The sequence below is a fragment of the Harpia harpyja genome, chromosome 16, assembly GCF_026419915.1.
Source record: "Harpia harpyja isolate bHarHar1 chromosome 16, bHarHar1 primary haplotype, whole genome shotgun sequence".
In the NCBI taxonomy this organism is placed as follows: Eukaryota; Metazoa; Chordata; class Aves; order Accipitriformes; family Accipitridae; genus Harpia; species Harpia harpyja.
Window position 1 is genome coordinate 33,349,065 of NC_068955.1, and position 13,756 is coordinate 33,362,820.

Below are 13,756 nucleotides of genomic sequence, written 5' to 3' on the forward strand. Positions count from 1 at the left end.
CACCTATACATGTACCTACACCTACACCTGCGCCTACACCCGTACCTGCACCTACACTTACACCTGCATCTGTACCTGAACCTTTACCTACATCCACACCTGCACATATACCTGCACCTGAACCTATAGCTACCCCTGCACCCGCACCCACACTTGCACCTACCCCCCCACTACCCCAACCCCACCAGCTCCGCACCCAGCACCCCAACACAACCGCTAGCGCCGCACCACGGCCTCGCTAACCACCGCCGCAGCACCACCGCCCCACAAAACCGCGACAGCCCCCACCGCGCCGGCACACCGGCCGGCACCCCCCCGGCGCAGCGCAGAGGTGGCACGGCGGTTCCGCCTGGTGCTGAGACCGTGGGCCGTTGGGTGGGCTTTGGTTCTGGTGGTATCGGGACAAACACCGCGACTGCCGCTGGCTCTTCACCCGCCGTGACCTGTCCCCGTCCTTTCCGACGGATGAGCGACAGCCACGGGGACACGGCTGCTGCGGTGACAAACCCTTGAACGCAGGCGTGGAGGGAGCAGGCTGAATTTCTTCACGCGGTTATGACGTACAGCCCTACCGCTCCGGGCAGCGCGAACTCCGGCTCCCACGGATATTAAAGATGGTATCTGAGTAACCCCGCGCCCCAGCCCTGCTGTTGCTCTTCCCCATCGCGCTTTAATGAAAGTAATAAAACCAAGCTTTTTTTAAAGAAATAATTTCCGGAAGGAATAGGCGCTTTGCTCCTTCCCTTTAACCCCTTTATACCAGCAGAAAACAACCACACACCAGTGGGTAGGTGGGTCTGAAATCCCCGTTGGATTTGACATTCCGTTATTATCTTTTTGCCCCGAAACACGCCAGCCCCGCAAACGAAACCCCCGCCCCACCCCAAATTGCGCCGGCATTTTTGTCATTGTCATTAAACCGTTGTGCAACCGCAGCAGGGATCGCTGCTGGGGGGCAATGCGGTGGTAATGCCCCTTCCCCTTCCATCGCGGATCCTTTTTGCTGGGGCTGTTGGCTGGGGGGGGGGGGCAAATCATGAACCCCCGATGGACTGGCTGGTGGGGACTGGTCGGCGGCTGGGAACAACCCCAGGTCTGGCCTGAAATCCTTACCGGTCCCAGAGCAGCTGCCATCAGACCCACCTTGTGCTGCACGGGAACGTGGTGGGGCACTGGGTAAAATAAACACTCACGTAGATGTATTTAAGGTATTTTCTTTTCCCTGCACACTTTGCTGTTCCTAAAATAACCTTGTGATGGGGTTTTGCCAGGACACCTTGGGCCCGTTTGCTACGGCGGGTCTCCAGCAGACGCGCCGGATGAGATGCTGAGACCAGTGATGCACAAACCGAAGCTCCTCAAGAAGCAAAAGGGGGTTGCGCAGGGTTTTTTATCTTCAGCTCTGGGGTGGGGAACTCTTTATTTCTCCCACGTGGCATCAAAACGTGGTACAAAAAATCACAGCTTCGTCATAAAAACAAGTCCACGACTTCATCCCCCGGAGCGGGATCAAGGCCAAGAGGTTGCAATGACCCCACGCTGCGCATCAGCGACTGCTTGAGTAATTGGGGACACCGCTAAGAGGAAAGGCAATGACTTTTATACGCATCGAGTTGTCATGAAGCGCCATACCCTTGCAATATCCACCCTTTTAATGCGGCGAGGGCAGCTCATCCCCCCGAGCGGAGGTGCTCGCAGGCGGCTTGGCCCATCGGCCAGCGAGCTCTGGGACAGGGAACATGCCCCGAGGGATGCTGCCCTGCTCCGGGAGCAGCGACGGGACCACACGAACCCGGGGAATGTCCCAAACCTCCCTCTTGGCTGGCTGGGGGTTGGACAGCTTCCAGGTGTAAGGGACAAATGTACAAAAAAAAGGTATTCAGGAAAGGCTGAAGCTGCCAAGTGACGTAGCGGGGGTGGAAAATGGTTATTTTAGCGAGCGAACCATTCACAGGACTCGTCGTGGTACAGGGGTCGTAAAGAGCTGCCAGTTCTTGGGTCGAGATTGCAGTATTTTGGGTGGAAGTAAGGTGAAGAAGGTAGGAATGGCCAAATAATCAGCCCGGGACTCTTGGGTTTGAATTCTCTGTTCTACAGTAAATGCAGGGAACGTGTGGGGCAGTTACATTTCTGGAGCGATCCCTCAAACCTGTAGTTTGTAAGAAATTGCTTATACCAGGATTATTGAAACTAGAAATGCCTTTTTCTGGAACAGCCAAAGGAAAAGTAGTGATTCCTTTAACACCCTCTGCAGTGTGTCCATTACTAGCTAAAAAGATGGATTAAACACTTTCTTTTATTACATTGTCCCAAGTACAGAGCTAATCAGCAGCAGCCTCAGATAACGAACAATACCATTTAATCAGCTTTATCATCCAACCTCTTGGGGATTTCTCCTTGCAATCAGACACAGCGATCAGCAGTTTGCTTGCCTTCCACAGAGCAATTTGCCTTCAAGAAGCAAACCCAGCCCTCAGGTTCAGGGGATGCTGGCCCTAAGCTGCTGCCCTCCACCCAATTAGGAATATTCTGGGCAGGAAACTTAATTGGGTGCTGCAGAAAGAAGGGGGTGTTAATTAGAAAAAGCTGTTGCTGTCAGAAGAGGAAAAATAAAGCTCTTCATATGCCACTTGCCTCTCGTAAGCGTGGGTAACGGGGTGATGATTTCTGGCAGAGCCAAATAACCTTTTGCTTCCTTTTATCTGAATTATTGGGAGAGATTTAAAGCCGGCAGGTCCCACTGGCCCCTGTTTCTCTCTGTGTCCGACCAGGGCTGTAGGCAGACTGGTCGGAGCCAGCGCCAAAGGGTAATGAGTTGCTTTCGGATGATGAATGGTACCACTGAGATATATCGCACCACATTTCATAGCTCGCTCTCACGCCACTGCAGGGCTGAGCACTCGGCCTGTCTCCCAGCTTTCAGTATCTCATCAGGAAATTCAATACTGAAATATTGTGTGCAGGCTCTGCTTTCATTTTCCGCCCTTACTCTGCCCCTGCCCCCGAAAGAGCGGTGTACGAGCCAGACCGACCAGCGAGAGCGAGAGCTGGGCAGGCTGCCACGCAGCGAGAACCCTGGCTATATTTTTCTTTAATTTGTGGATAGACCGAAGGGTCTGGATTTCGTATCTGTATGATTTTCTGCGGCCAGCGGGACGGTAACTGTGGGACCACACTCGCAGTGAGAACGCCCGGTTAAGCTCCAAAGGGGTTGGGGATTTTGGGACTCCTGTCAAAATCAAGCACAGCCCAGGTGAAATGCGTGGGAGGCAGCCTTTCCTTTTCATGAATTGGGCAACAGAGGCAATAACGCTTTAATTCGTCGCACTAGAAGCCAAACGCAGGTTTGCACTGGAAAATAAGAGTTATGAGTAAACACTCGTACTGTTCCAGCAGCCAGGATTTGGGGAAGACACTCCTTAGAACAAAAATGATCGAAATGAGCTGATGTATAACCCATGGAGTGAGGTATCCCACATACAGCTCGAAATGAATATATCCGGATATTTGGGGCACATTTTAGGAAGATGATACCATCAACCTCTGTTGATTATTTTCTTTGATCATGCCAAACCCAACAAACATGCTAATAATAACATTAATGATAATGGTTAGTAAGGTTTGGCTTTGTCAGAGCGTCTCCTTTAGCCTAGCAAGCAGAACTGTTAATTTTCTCCCTTGGTCCCTGTTGGAGTTAATCAGTAACTCGGGGCAGCGCAGAGAAACGGGCCCCAGGTCACGCAGGAATGACGCGGCACAGCGCAGCCAAGGCTCTTCGGCACAGGAGCATCCTTCTTCTGCTTTCTCCTGCAGTCATTGATTTCTGAAGATTATTAGCAAAATTAGGAACCGATTACGGCATGTTAATTGTTTCTGGTGAGCTGCAAGGAGAGGTTTCTGTTCCAAGTCGTGAGGCTAGGGAACTCTTGTTTGCTATTTATAGAAATATTATTTGCTTTATATATAGTTTTCAAACTGCTAGGGTGGGTGTTGAGGGGGGAATTACTCCATCAGCACCTCCAGAGGAAGCACCTCTGTCTGCCCCGGGCTCAGGAAACGAGCTTCTCCTCAAATTTTGAAGGGATTTAAACCCCCAGGTTTCCAGACAAAAACTCAACAGCCCGTTGAAAAAGGAACTTTTTTCCCAACATGCTGGTTCCGCCAAACACCCTGCTTCAGGGGAATGCTTAGAAGGGACCCTGGGATGGTACCTGGGCTGCTCTGCAGGGCCCAGGGCTCCCCACACACACCCCCCCTGGCTCCTGGTCCATCATCTCCCACTCCTCATTTCCCCGTCCATCATTTCCCAGTCCTTTGTCTCCCTGTCCATCGTTTCCCTGTTCACTGTCTCCTGGTCCTTTGCCTCCTGGTCCATCACCTCTCTGTCCATCACCTCTCTGTCCATCACCTCCCAGTCCATCACCCCCTGTCCATCACCTCTCTGTCCATCACCCCCCGTCCATCATCCCCCATCCATCACCCCCCGTCCATCATCCCCCATCCATCACGCCCCGTCCATCACCCCCCGTCCATCACCTCCCAGTCCATCACGCCCTGTCCATCACCCCCCATCCATCACCCCCCGTCCATCACCCCCCATCCATCACCCCCCGTCCATCACCCCCCGTCCATCACCCCCTGCCCATCACCCCCCGTCCATCACCCCCCATCCATCATCACCTCCTGACCGCTCACCCTTCCCGGGAAGGCAGACCCGACATCCCCGGGGGCAGATGGGCGACCGGCGGTGCCCCCCAGGGGCTGCCGCCCCCCCCCCCGGCCCAGGGCTGCGTTGCCCAGCGGGGCCGCTCCACGACTCGGGGCCAAGCACCCCCCCCCCCGGGGCCCTCGAACGCTCTGGCGGTTCCCCCGAGCCCCGCATTCCCCCCGCCCGACGGGGCGGACGGGCCCCCCCTGCCCGGTGGGCGGCGGGGCGGGACGCTGGGGCCGCCCCCGGGCACGGCCCCCGCCTCTTCCCCCGGGAGCGGCGGCGGCGGCGGCGGGAGGATGCCGTACCTCCTCATCAGCACCCAGATCCGCATGGTGAGTCCGCCCCGCCGCTGCCCCCCGGCACCCGGCGGGGATGGGGGGGTGGTGGGGGGGGGTGGCGGCCGCCCCCGGGCCGGGCAGGGACCGACGTGAGCGGCGGGACGCGCTCAGCCCCCCCCCCCCCCCGCCCCCGGTTGCACCGGGCGCCGCTGCCCTCCGGCCGCCCTCGGTGCTCCCCCGGGCTGGGGAGGGACGGGACGGGGACACGGGGGGCAGCGTGGGGCTCCGGGGGTGACACCCCACGGATTTGGGGGACCCCACCCCGGCACGGCCACGGTGCGAGCTGTCCGGCGTGACCGCGCCGCGCGGAACCCCACTCGCACCTCCCCGCGCCCCGTCCCGTCGGCCCCGCTCGGGGCGGCGGGTGTCGGGGCGGAGGAGAGCATTGGGGTGCCCGTACCCCTGCTCCTTCCCCCCCGAAACCGCTCCCCTCTTGAACAGCAAGTAACGTCACCGGGCAGACTTGGAGGGTCCCATGAACGTCAAAGCGGCAAATCTCCGGCCACGTGTCCTCACGCTGGGTTTTCCCTCTTCCCCAAACAGCCGTTTCAGGGTGGAAAATGCCACCGTAGCCAAAGGGAAGGGCATTACCGGCAGCGGGGTTGTTGAGCAGCGGCCCGGATCTCTGGCCAAGACCTGGGCTGAGCACAGAGCCCGTTATTCTCATTTAAAGTCATAAAGGAAACATTACTTCCTAATGATTGCAGCATCTGCAGTCCGCAGAGCAGTTGCTGCCGACCCACCGTCAGCTGGCGCGTCCTGCCAGGACCGCAAGAGCAGATAGCCACGTATTTGTCTGGGGTTTTCTCCTTTTCTCAACACAAAGGGGAAATATACGTCTGAAAGTCAAAATATGATGATGTGGTTTTGCGATAGGAAGGGGGCAACGGTGAAAAAAGCAAATGGACAAGCTGGCAGGAGTTTGGTGAAAGATGCCGCTGCTGTCGCTGAAGATGTCCCGTTAGGCACACATCTCAAACCAAGCGAGCAGTGAACTGAGAATGAGGACGTGTGGCGATGCTGCGGCACCAAAGCATCTGTTGGCCCTGATCCTTGGCATCGTACAGATTGATTAAGTGATCATGGACCGAGCTACAGAAAGCACCACATGCTTGGGGTTGCTAGCACTTTAGGGAAAGGCATGCAGCAGGGTGGACTGGATTAGCGTAGCTTAGCCTGTTTCCCCTCCGCAGACTTTGGAAACTCTGCTCTTTAGCAGGGCAAAGCAAACATTTCTGACCTGAAACCTGGCATCGAGCTGCCGGCTGGAAACAGCCCGTCCTGGCCTAGCAGGGGGTGATTGACTTTGCTGCTTTTTCCTGGCAGCGATTGGGGCAGGGACGAGTCGCTCCCTCCCACGGCATGTCTGCCGTGGGGCTCACAGTGCTGGGCTGCGGGCAGGAGGGCTCCGTGGGCAGCGGCGAGCAGGGAAGGCTCTTCCTCTGCTTCAGTTTCTGTCTTTTCCAGCACTCCAGGCAGCTGAGCGTGCCTGCGTGTTTGCACAACTCGCTAAAGTGTTTGATTAGTGGCGCTGCGTAAGTGCTTCTAGTTGGGATCTGATTGAGGCTCATGATTGACACGCAGTTTGCCAGCGCCGGTTTGTAGATGGATGCTGTCAGGGAGGGATTTCACCCTCTCCGCTGCATTCAGTCCTCACCCATCCGCTCTCCCCAGACCAGCTCGCTCAGCTCTCCCAGCCAACTAGAAATTCTCTGCTTTCTCTGCCGTCAGACTGTCCGGCCGCTTCGTTGCGAAACTCACCGTGGGTCAAAGCGCACGGCCTCCCGTCCTGCTGCCCCGGGACCAAGGGGTTCACGCCACGGTGTAACGTGGAGCGTGCAGCCCACCAACCTCCGTGTGCAACCTCTGTTTGAGGCTCAGGGACCCTTGTCCTGCTCCTGGGCTTTGCTTTCTCCAAGGGGTGATAGAGAAGAGAGGCGTCAAAAAGGGTCTGGCTGATACTTAAAATATTTCTGAGGTCACCGAGGGTTGAGCGGCCCTTTGCGTATTACAAAGTGATAATAATGGTGTGACATAGGTTTGCCAGTGAAAGGGGGACATCCCTCAGAACAGTTTTCACCTGCAAACTTTTCCTAAGTAGCATGGAGGAGATTTAAAAGGAAACAATTGCTGCACCTATCAAAATCAATCAAACGCTGCTATTTTCAGGAGTAGCCTGGAAGGTGCAGGGGTGGGTTTTGGAGCACAGAGGGTCTTAGCAGCCCCAGCAGTGCTGAGCAAGGAGGGGTGGGTTGTGGGTCCCATGATGGACGTGTGTGCGATGTCTTTGCCACCCACCGGCCCTCGTAGCTCTGCACAGTGTTCCAGGCTGTGTTTCCCTGCTCTTCCAGCCTTGGTGTTGCAGGGCGGCTGGATGCTGCCCTCCCTGGCTGCTCCCCAGCTGTGCCGGCGCTGGGCTGGGAGCGGGCGATCATCGCGGAGGTCACATCGGCACTGTCGTTATCTCCTATGCCCTTGTACTTAGTTCTGGAAAACCTCCAGCCCAGGCATATCTCATAAAATAACTTTTGGAGCACCGTACAGAAATGTCCCTGTCCCCCCCATACGACGTGTGGGAAGTCCACCTGATGGCTCTGGTGGCGAGATGACTCACGTCTCTGCCTTCCCCCAGCTCCTCTGGTCTCCTGTCGCTTCCAAGGGAGCGTGGCTGTCCCCCGCCATCCCGTGGGTGCTCATCTGCCCCAATCCCTCTGTGCTGCCTTCTCACCCCGATCTTCTCACCCTTCCCAGTTAGCAGAGCCATTCCCAAAAGCTGTCTTCTACCAGGACAGGCAAATGGTCCCTAACTGGCCCGGGGTTGCTCATTTCATGGTAAAACACACAGATTGCCTGTTCTGCACGATGAGGCTGGGAGCAGCGCCTCGTTGCTGTCCTACAGACTTCCCAGTGGAGGATCGCAGAGGACCGGAGCCACCGCGAGCTCAGGCAGCAGGTGGTCCTCCAGGAGCAAAGCCACCGAGGTCCTCTCCTGGGACGGGCAGGTGGCTCACAGTAATTCCCTTCCCAGTAAAGCTCTTACTGGAGCTGTGCTGGGGAGCGGGGAGGGGGGGTGGCTGTGCTGCAGCCCTTTGCTCACCTGCTCTGCTGCCTTTCCCTGCAGGAGGTTGGCCCCACCATGGTGGGAGACGAGCACTCGGATCCCAGCCTGATGAGCTTCCTGGGAGCCACGAAGAGGAACATGCTGGGGAACCACTTGTAAGTCCTCCTCTGCGACATTTCAGGCACTCCCCTCTCCTTATTTTCCCAAGAAAATCTGGAACATTTTCACTCCTCATATTCACCGTGGCACCTTCCAGCTGCACATTTAATCCCGGGACTAGTTTGATGCTGAAAGGGCACGCACGTGTCCTTGCCCCTTCCTGTTAATGCTCACCCGAGGAAACGCTGGCTCATATTTCATTAAGTTCTTTCTTTTTCCTTGCTCTGACCCCATTTTAGCCCTGACCCACCTCCCCGCCTCTCCTTACCCCTTATACGCTGGGGATGCTTCTAGCTGTTACTTGACGCATGTCCTAGCTGAAAAAAAAAAACGGCACAGGGAGCATTTGAATTGTTCTGCGTAACTTTACCTGCCTTCACCCCACCCTTAATCCTGAAAGACAAACCTCCCCTGCCTTATTATCATTTCCAGCCCTGAGGTGCTCAGAAGCAAACGGTGCCCATCCCAGCCTTGCTCTGGCTGTGGCCTTTTTTGGTGCCAAGCCACCCGAGATGCTCGTCCGCAGTCTGTCCCATCCCGTCCCAACCTCTAGTGCAGCTTGAGGTTTCTTCCCGTTACCGAGCATCCGAGCCAGCCCCCCCTTGATGGCTCCTGAAGCTTTTCCTTGGTCTGCTGAGCCCCAGGGTTGGAGCTGCTCCCCATCGTGTCCCCCCCCGTCTCCAACCCATTAGCCTGCGTGTTCCCAAGCCGTATGTATTTGACGCTTCTCCATGTCCTCGTCTCTCTCTCTGCCCACGCTAAGTTTGACACCAGCCTTCATCAAAGTGCAACTTGGAGATGTTACCAGCATGTTCATTACATCTTGGCCCATTTTTTTCCCCACTTGATATCTCACTTCTTGTTTTTCTCCGGGCAAAAAAACCCCACAAAGCAAAACAAAACCCCAAATGCAAATTGAAACAACAGAGAGGAGCGGTTAGATTTCTGCTCAGCTTGCCCACTCGTGCCGTGGTGCAGAGGAGGAGTAGGAGGAGAACCAGTCGTTAAACAGAAGGGGCCTCTCGGTCCCAGTATGTTCTCAAACTTCCATCGGCGGAGCTGGGAAAACCCACCTACTCAGTACCAGCCTGGCAAACATCGAGGTCTGGGTCCTCAATTCCTGCAGCGTTAAAAACCTGAATGGGGTGGGAGATTTTAAAGACAGAGGAGATAAAACAAAATACTGAAGGCCCCCTATTAAAGAGAAACCCTTCCAGGTGCAAACTCAGGCCACTGCTGTCTCCCCGCATCTGCAGGAAGGCTGATCTCGGACCCCTCTCGTCGCTCGTCTCCCTGCTGAGCAGCCCTGGGTGGGTTTGCTGGGCTGGGCCAGCACCGGCTGCTATTCCCAACCCTGTGGGTGGCCAGGAGATTGGCAGCAGTGTCAGCTTCGTGCCGCTGCCTGCCAAGCCGAGCCTGGGAGCAGGCAGGGAGTTATGCAATGAGAGAAGGGAGACCCGAGGGGGGAGAACAAGAGGAGGCTTCAAGGAGGAAGAAGTGCAGCTGGCTCCTGAGAGGTAGGGGCAAGGATCCCTAGGATTCGGGTGGAAAAGAAAGGCAAAGAAAGATAAAACGCCTCTGCGGTGTCTGCCCCAGCAGCCAGGGAGGAGATGCAGCGTTGGAAGGAACCAGAGTGCCACATTCTGCTTGTTTGGGAGAAGGGTTCTGAGCTTTCTACGGGATCTCCCTGGTGGGTTCACCACCTTCCTTCCCTCCCTGTGGCCTGCAGCATTTTGAGCTCCCTCTTGCCCCACCTGCTTCTTGGTACGGCTTGTGTTATACCCGGGCTAACTCCACTGCGTCCCCGCGGCACGTCTTCCCTGTTTGCGCTTGAACAACAGGGGGTGGAGAAAATAACCCAGCTGGAATGTGGCTGCTCACGCCCCGAGAGGCACGGCAGCGTGCCAGCGGGGTGAGCTCTGGCCGCCTCTCTGCCAAAAATCCCAACCAGGGATGACAGCTCCCATATTTGCACCGCGGCCAAGCAGGATTTTCCATCCACCTGACTGCAAGGCTTCGCTAGCAGTAAGCCCGGCTATAGGATGCTGCAAATCTTGCCCTTCCTGTAGCACCGTGGGCCCCAAAACTTTAAACATGACCTTGGAGGGAGCCTGAAAGAAAAGGTCTAAGCAGTACGGACCTGCTGGGGCACTGTAATATACAGCTGAAGTGCTTAATTGCCTCTAATAAGGGAGAGCGCTGATCCTGTTATGCAGCTCTGTGCTAGCTACTGCAAATGGCACATCATTAAGATCAATCAGCTGCCGGCACAGGCACGCACTATCGCTCCCCTATCTGATGTGCGGAGGCAGAACCCCGGGGGGGCATCTGGGCTTTAGCAAGGGGAGAGCCGGGCCCTGCCCCAGCCTGCACTGGGTCAAAAGCCTGACCCTTGGCTGCTGCAGAAAAAGGGGATCCTTCTGGGTCCCCCCAGGTGGACGGGCATGCGTGGATGACTGCTGGGCACCGTCCCCGGCATCTCCTGTAATTATAAAGGCTATCAGCACTGTTTGGTCTTAAAATGAAACCCGATGCCTCTCCGTCAAATTCTGGGAGTCGAGGTCTGAGGCACCTGCTAATACTTTAACTTAGCTGTTCCCCAGGGCACAGCCAAACCCTGTCCTCGAGGAAGCCAAAAGGACAGCTGGGCAGGTATCACCAGGAGGTTGTCTGCTCCATCACTAAAAAGAGCTGCGTGTGGAGGACGCTCCTGCCCCAGCTCCATCCCATCCCCATGCACACTCACTCATCTGGGCGCTCTGGTTTTGGCACATCTGGGAGGCAGGGCAGCCGGGGTCATGCTCTTAACGATGTGCAAATGCAGAAGTCCTCTCCAATCTCGGGTGACTTTTCTGTTCCCTGCTGGCATTTAGCTGGGAGGAAAGGCTTTGCAAATGTTGCCAGCCACTCCATCCTGATTCAGACCAGTTGCACGCAGAGACGGTGGCATGTTTGATACGCACTGTGTGCAATCTTTTGTTTCATTCAATGCGGAGTTGTGTTTGAAGCCCTGGGCAACTCAGCTTTCCTTCTGCTTTTAGCTCAGCCACTCAGGTTTTTAGGTTCCTACAAATAACAAACAATCCCTGCCTCAGCTCCTTCCTCTGCATAATGGGAATAATATTTACCAACTCCAACATGTGAATCTGAAGGGTATGTGGCAAGCCTCTTAGAGAAAGCATTAAGTTCAAAGACACTTATAATAATACATATTATCTTTACACCACATCTATAATTATAGCAAAGTATAGTCTGTCTTGAGAAACTGAGAAAAAGCTTTCACATCTTGGTGTTATTTCATGCTTTAAAAGCACTCACTACTCCATTAATGTTTTGCAATCTTAGCAAGAGCAACTTTGGAAATGCTTTTGGGTCTTTTTTTATTGCTATTAGTATGAAAATGAGGAGAGTTTTTGTTAAGGTGCCCAAACAAGATCACCAATGATCCTGTAGCCCATCATTACCAGCTTATCTGGCACAGTGAGTCATCTAAGAGCTAAACTATTATGAAGCTTATCCCATCTGCTTGAATAAATACTGCATCCAAAAAGACTGCATTAAAGGAACAGAAAGGCTGCCAAATCCAGCACTGAAGGTTATACTTGCCATTTCAGCTCTGCTACTTCCCCACCTAATTCAGCCCATTTTGTGTCTGTACTGCGCTACTCTTCCACTCTGCAATCACTGTCTATTTTCTTTACGGTGGGAGCAGTCTCACAGCCCTCGAGTCTTCTGCAGAGAAGCAGCCTCAGGGATCAGGCAGAGGGAAGGACAGCTTCTGCTCCAAGTGCATGGAGCCAGCAGAAACCGTAGAGGAATAAAACTGGACGGAGATCCCCAGTGTCAGTTCCTAGACATCCACAGTGTGCAACTGCTCTGAACAGCTGGGGTAGAGAGGAGCCTGTGCTCCACCTTATTTGGCAGCTCTGTTGAGGACTGATGACTTCTGGTTTTTCAAAAGCTTAATGCTTTTGAATGGCTGAAGGCAGCATTTTTTTCCAATTCCTGAATTTCAAGCACAGGCTCTCAAAAACACCCCTTCTACAGACATGCTCTGACACAGGCAAAACATTGGTTTTTCATTCCTTAGGAACACCTAAATCATTCTTCCCTGCTTTGCAGAGATTATCCTCTTTTTCCACGAATTCCCTGCTGTGAATACTTGGGAACCCCCTCTGCTGCAGTTTCAGCCCAGTTAACCGAGCAGCATGTGGCTTTGGACAACCGGTCCCCAAACCACGTTTCCTTTTAACATAACCCTTCCATTTTGGACAGGCTTTCTCCTTGGTTTGGTAGCTGTGGGTTTGGCCTTCCCCATCTGGTTAACCAAGACATTGCATCACACAGACGGTATGCCGATGTGGTCATTGCTGTGTCTTGTATCAGTTTAGTAGTGAGGCAGAGTCATTTCCACAAGGAAATTCTTGTCTCTTCCTTCTCCACCTCATTTTATTTCTTCTCCCCTTTCCTCCTTGCAGCTGGGAGTACTACGTGAACGATGCACCGCGGATAGTCTTGAACAAGCTGGAGAGCTGTGGTTACCGGGTGGTGAGCATGACAGGCGTGGGCCAGACGTTGGTGTGGTGCCTCCACAAGGAATAGTGAGGAAGACTTCTGCGTTCCTCCCAGACACTATCCTGCTGGGGATCATCTTACACAGGACTGACAGCAAACATTTTCCCCTTAATTCCTTTCTGTCCCAGACTCCAGGCACTCGGGCATGGGGGGAGGAGTGGTGTAGAGGCAGAACTTGACCCAGTGGAAACTTGCCACCCCGCCATTTCACAAGACTGGGGGGAGGAAGGTATGCCCAGTCCAGAGGAAATCACGCACAGAGAACAGATGGCTCCATCTCTGCATTCATCTGAATGGCAGTCTGGCAAATACCATCTTTTTACATTTTAATCATCTCCTATTTAGCATGCATTGGCGGAAGCTCAAATAACAGACTTGTCTGCCTGTTCTTCAGGGCCACCCCAGAGAGGTACATGCTGAGCTGTGAGAGTTCAGGGCATGCCTTCCTCCCAGGCCGTGGTGGGTAGGGAGGGGAGGCCAAGCATGGATGGCATACTATCTCATCCCTGACACACAAGCAGGAACCGCTAAACCTGCACAGTGCTCTTTGAGAATCCCTTCACTCGGCAGCAAGGCCTGTTTCTCTCCCCAATGGGATTGTGGTTAGCAGCATCACCAGACTTTCAGCCTCAAGACTGCCATGCAAGTGTAACACATTGTTCCTGAAACAGCCTTAGAGCAGCACAGAAAGGTCTTGTGAACATTTCGGGTACAGGCTCTGTAATCTTAACAGCAGCAGTTGCAATGCTGGATTGTTTGGGACTGTGTATCTATCAATCCTGCTGTAGGGGTAACACCAATAAAACATTTCTCTAAAGAGACCAATGTCTTTCTGTGGGTTGTCTTAAACAGTTGTTGCCAAAGCCTCCTGAACCCACAGCTCCTGAACAAGCTTTCAGGAGCTAAAAGAAG

The 13,756-nt window shown here is 54.4% G+C and overlaps 1 protein-coding gene across 1 annotated transcript; it reads left to right on the forward strand.

The window, feature by feature from the left end:
• The first annotated feature begins 4,953 nt into the window (after nucleotides 1–4,953).
• On the forward strand, nucleotides 4,954–13,665 carry GCHFR (GTP cyclohydrolase I feedback regulator). The gene is made up of 3 exons (XM_052811022.1): nucleotides 4,954–5,043; nucleotides 8,171–8,265; nucleotides 12,748–13,665. Exons 1-3 carry the CDS (start codon nucleotides 5,008–5,010, stop codon nucleotides 12,869–12,871), a joined length of 255 nt encoding a protein of 84 aa, XP_052666982.1. The 5' UTR covers nucleotides 4,954–5,007; the 3' UTR covers nucleotides 12,872–13,665.
• Nucleotides 13,666–13,756: the final 91 nt, after the last annotated feature.

Bases quoted from the DNA above. Each gene is read 5' to 3' on its own strand.
- GCHFR (XM_052811022.1), top strand. From the start codon at position 5,008: ATGCCGTACCTCCTCATCAGCACCCAGATCCGCATG. The intron at 5,044-8,170 runs GTGAGTCCGCCC...CTTTCCCTGCAG, and splicing joins TCAGCACCCAGATCCGCATG to GAGGTTGGCCCCACCATGGT. The intron at 8,266-12,747 runs GTAAGTCCTCCT...TCCTCCTTGCAG, and splicing joins AACATGCTGGGGAACCACTT to CTGGGAGTACTACGTGAACG.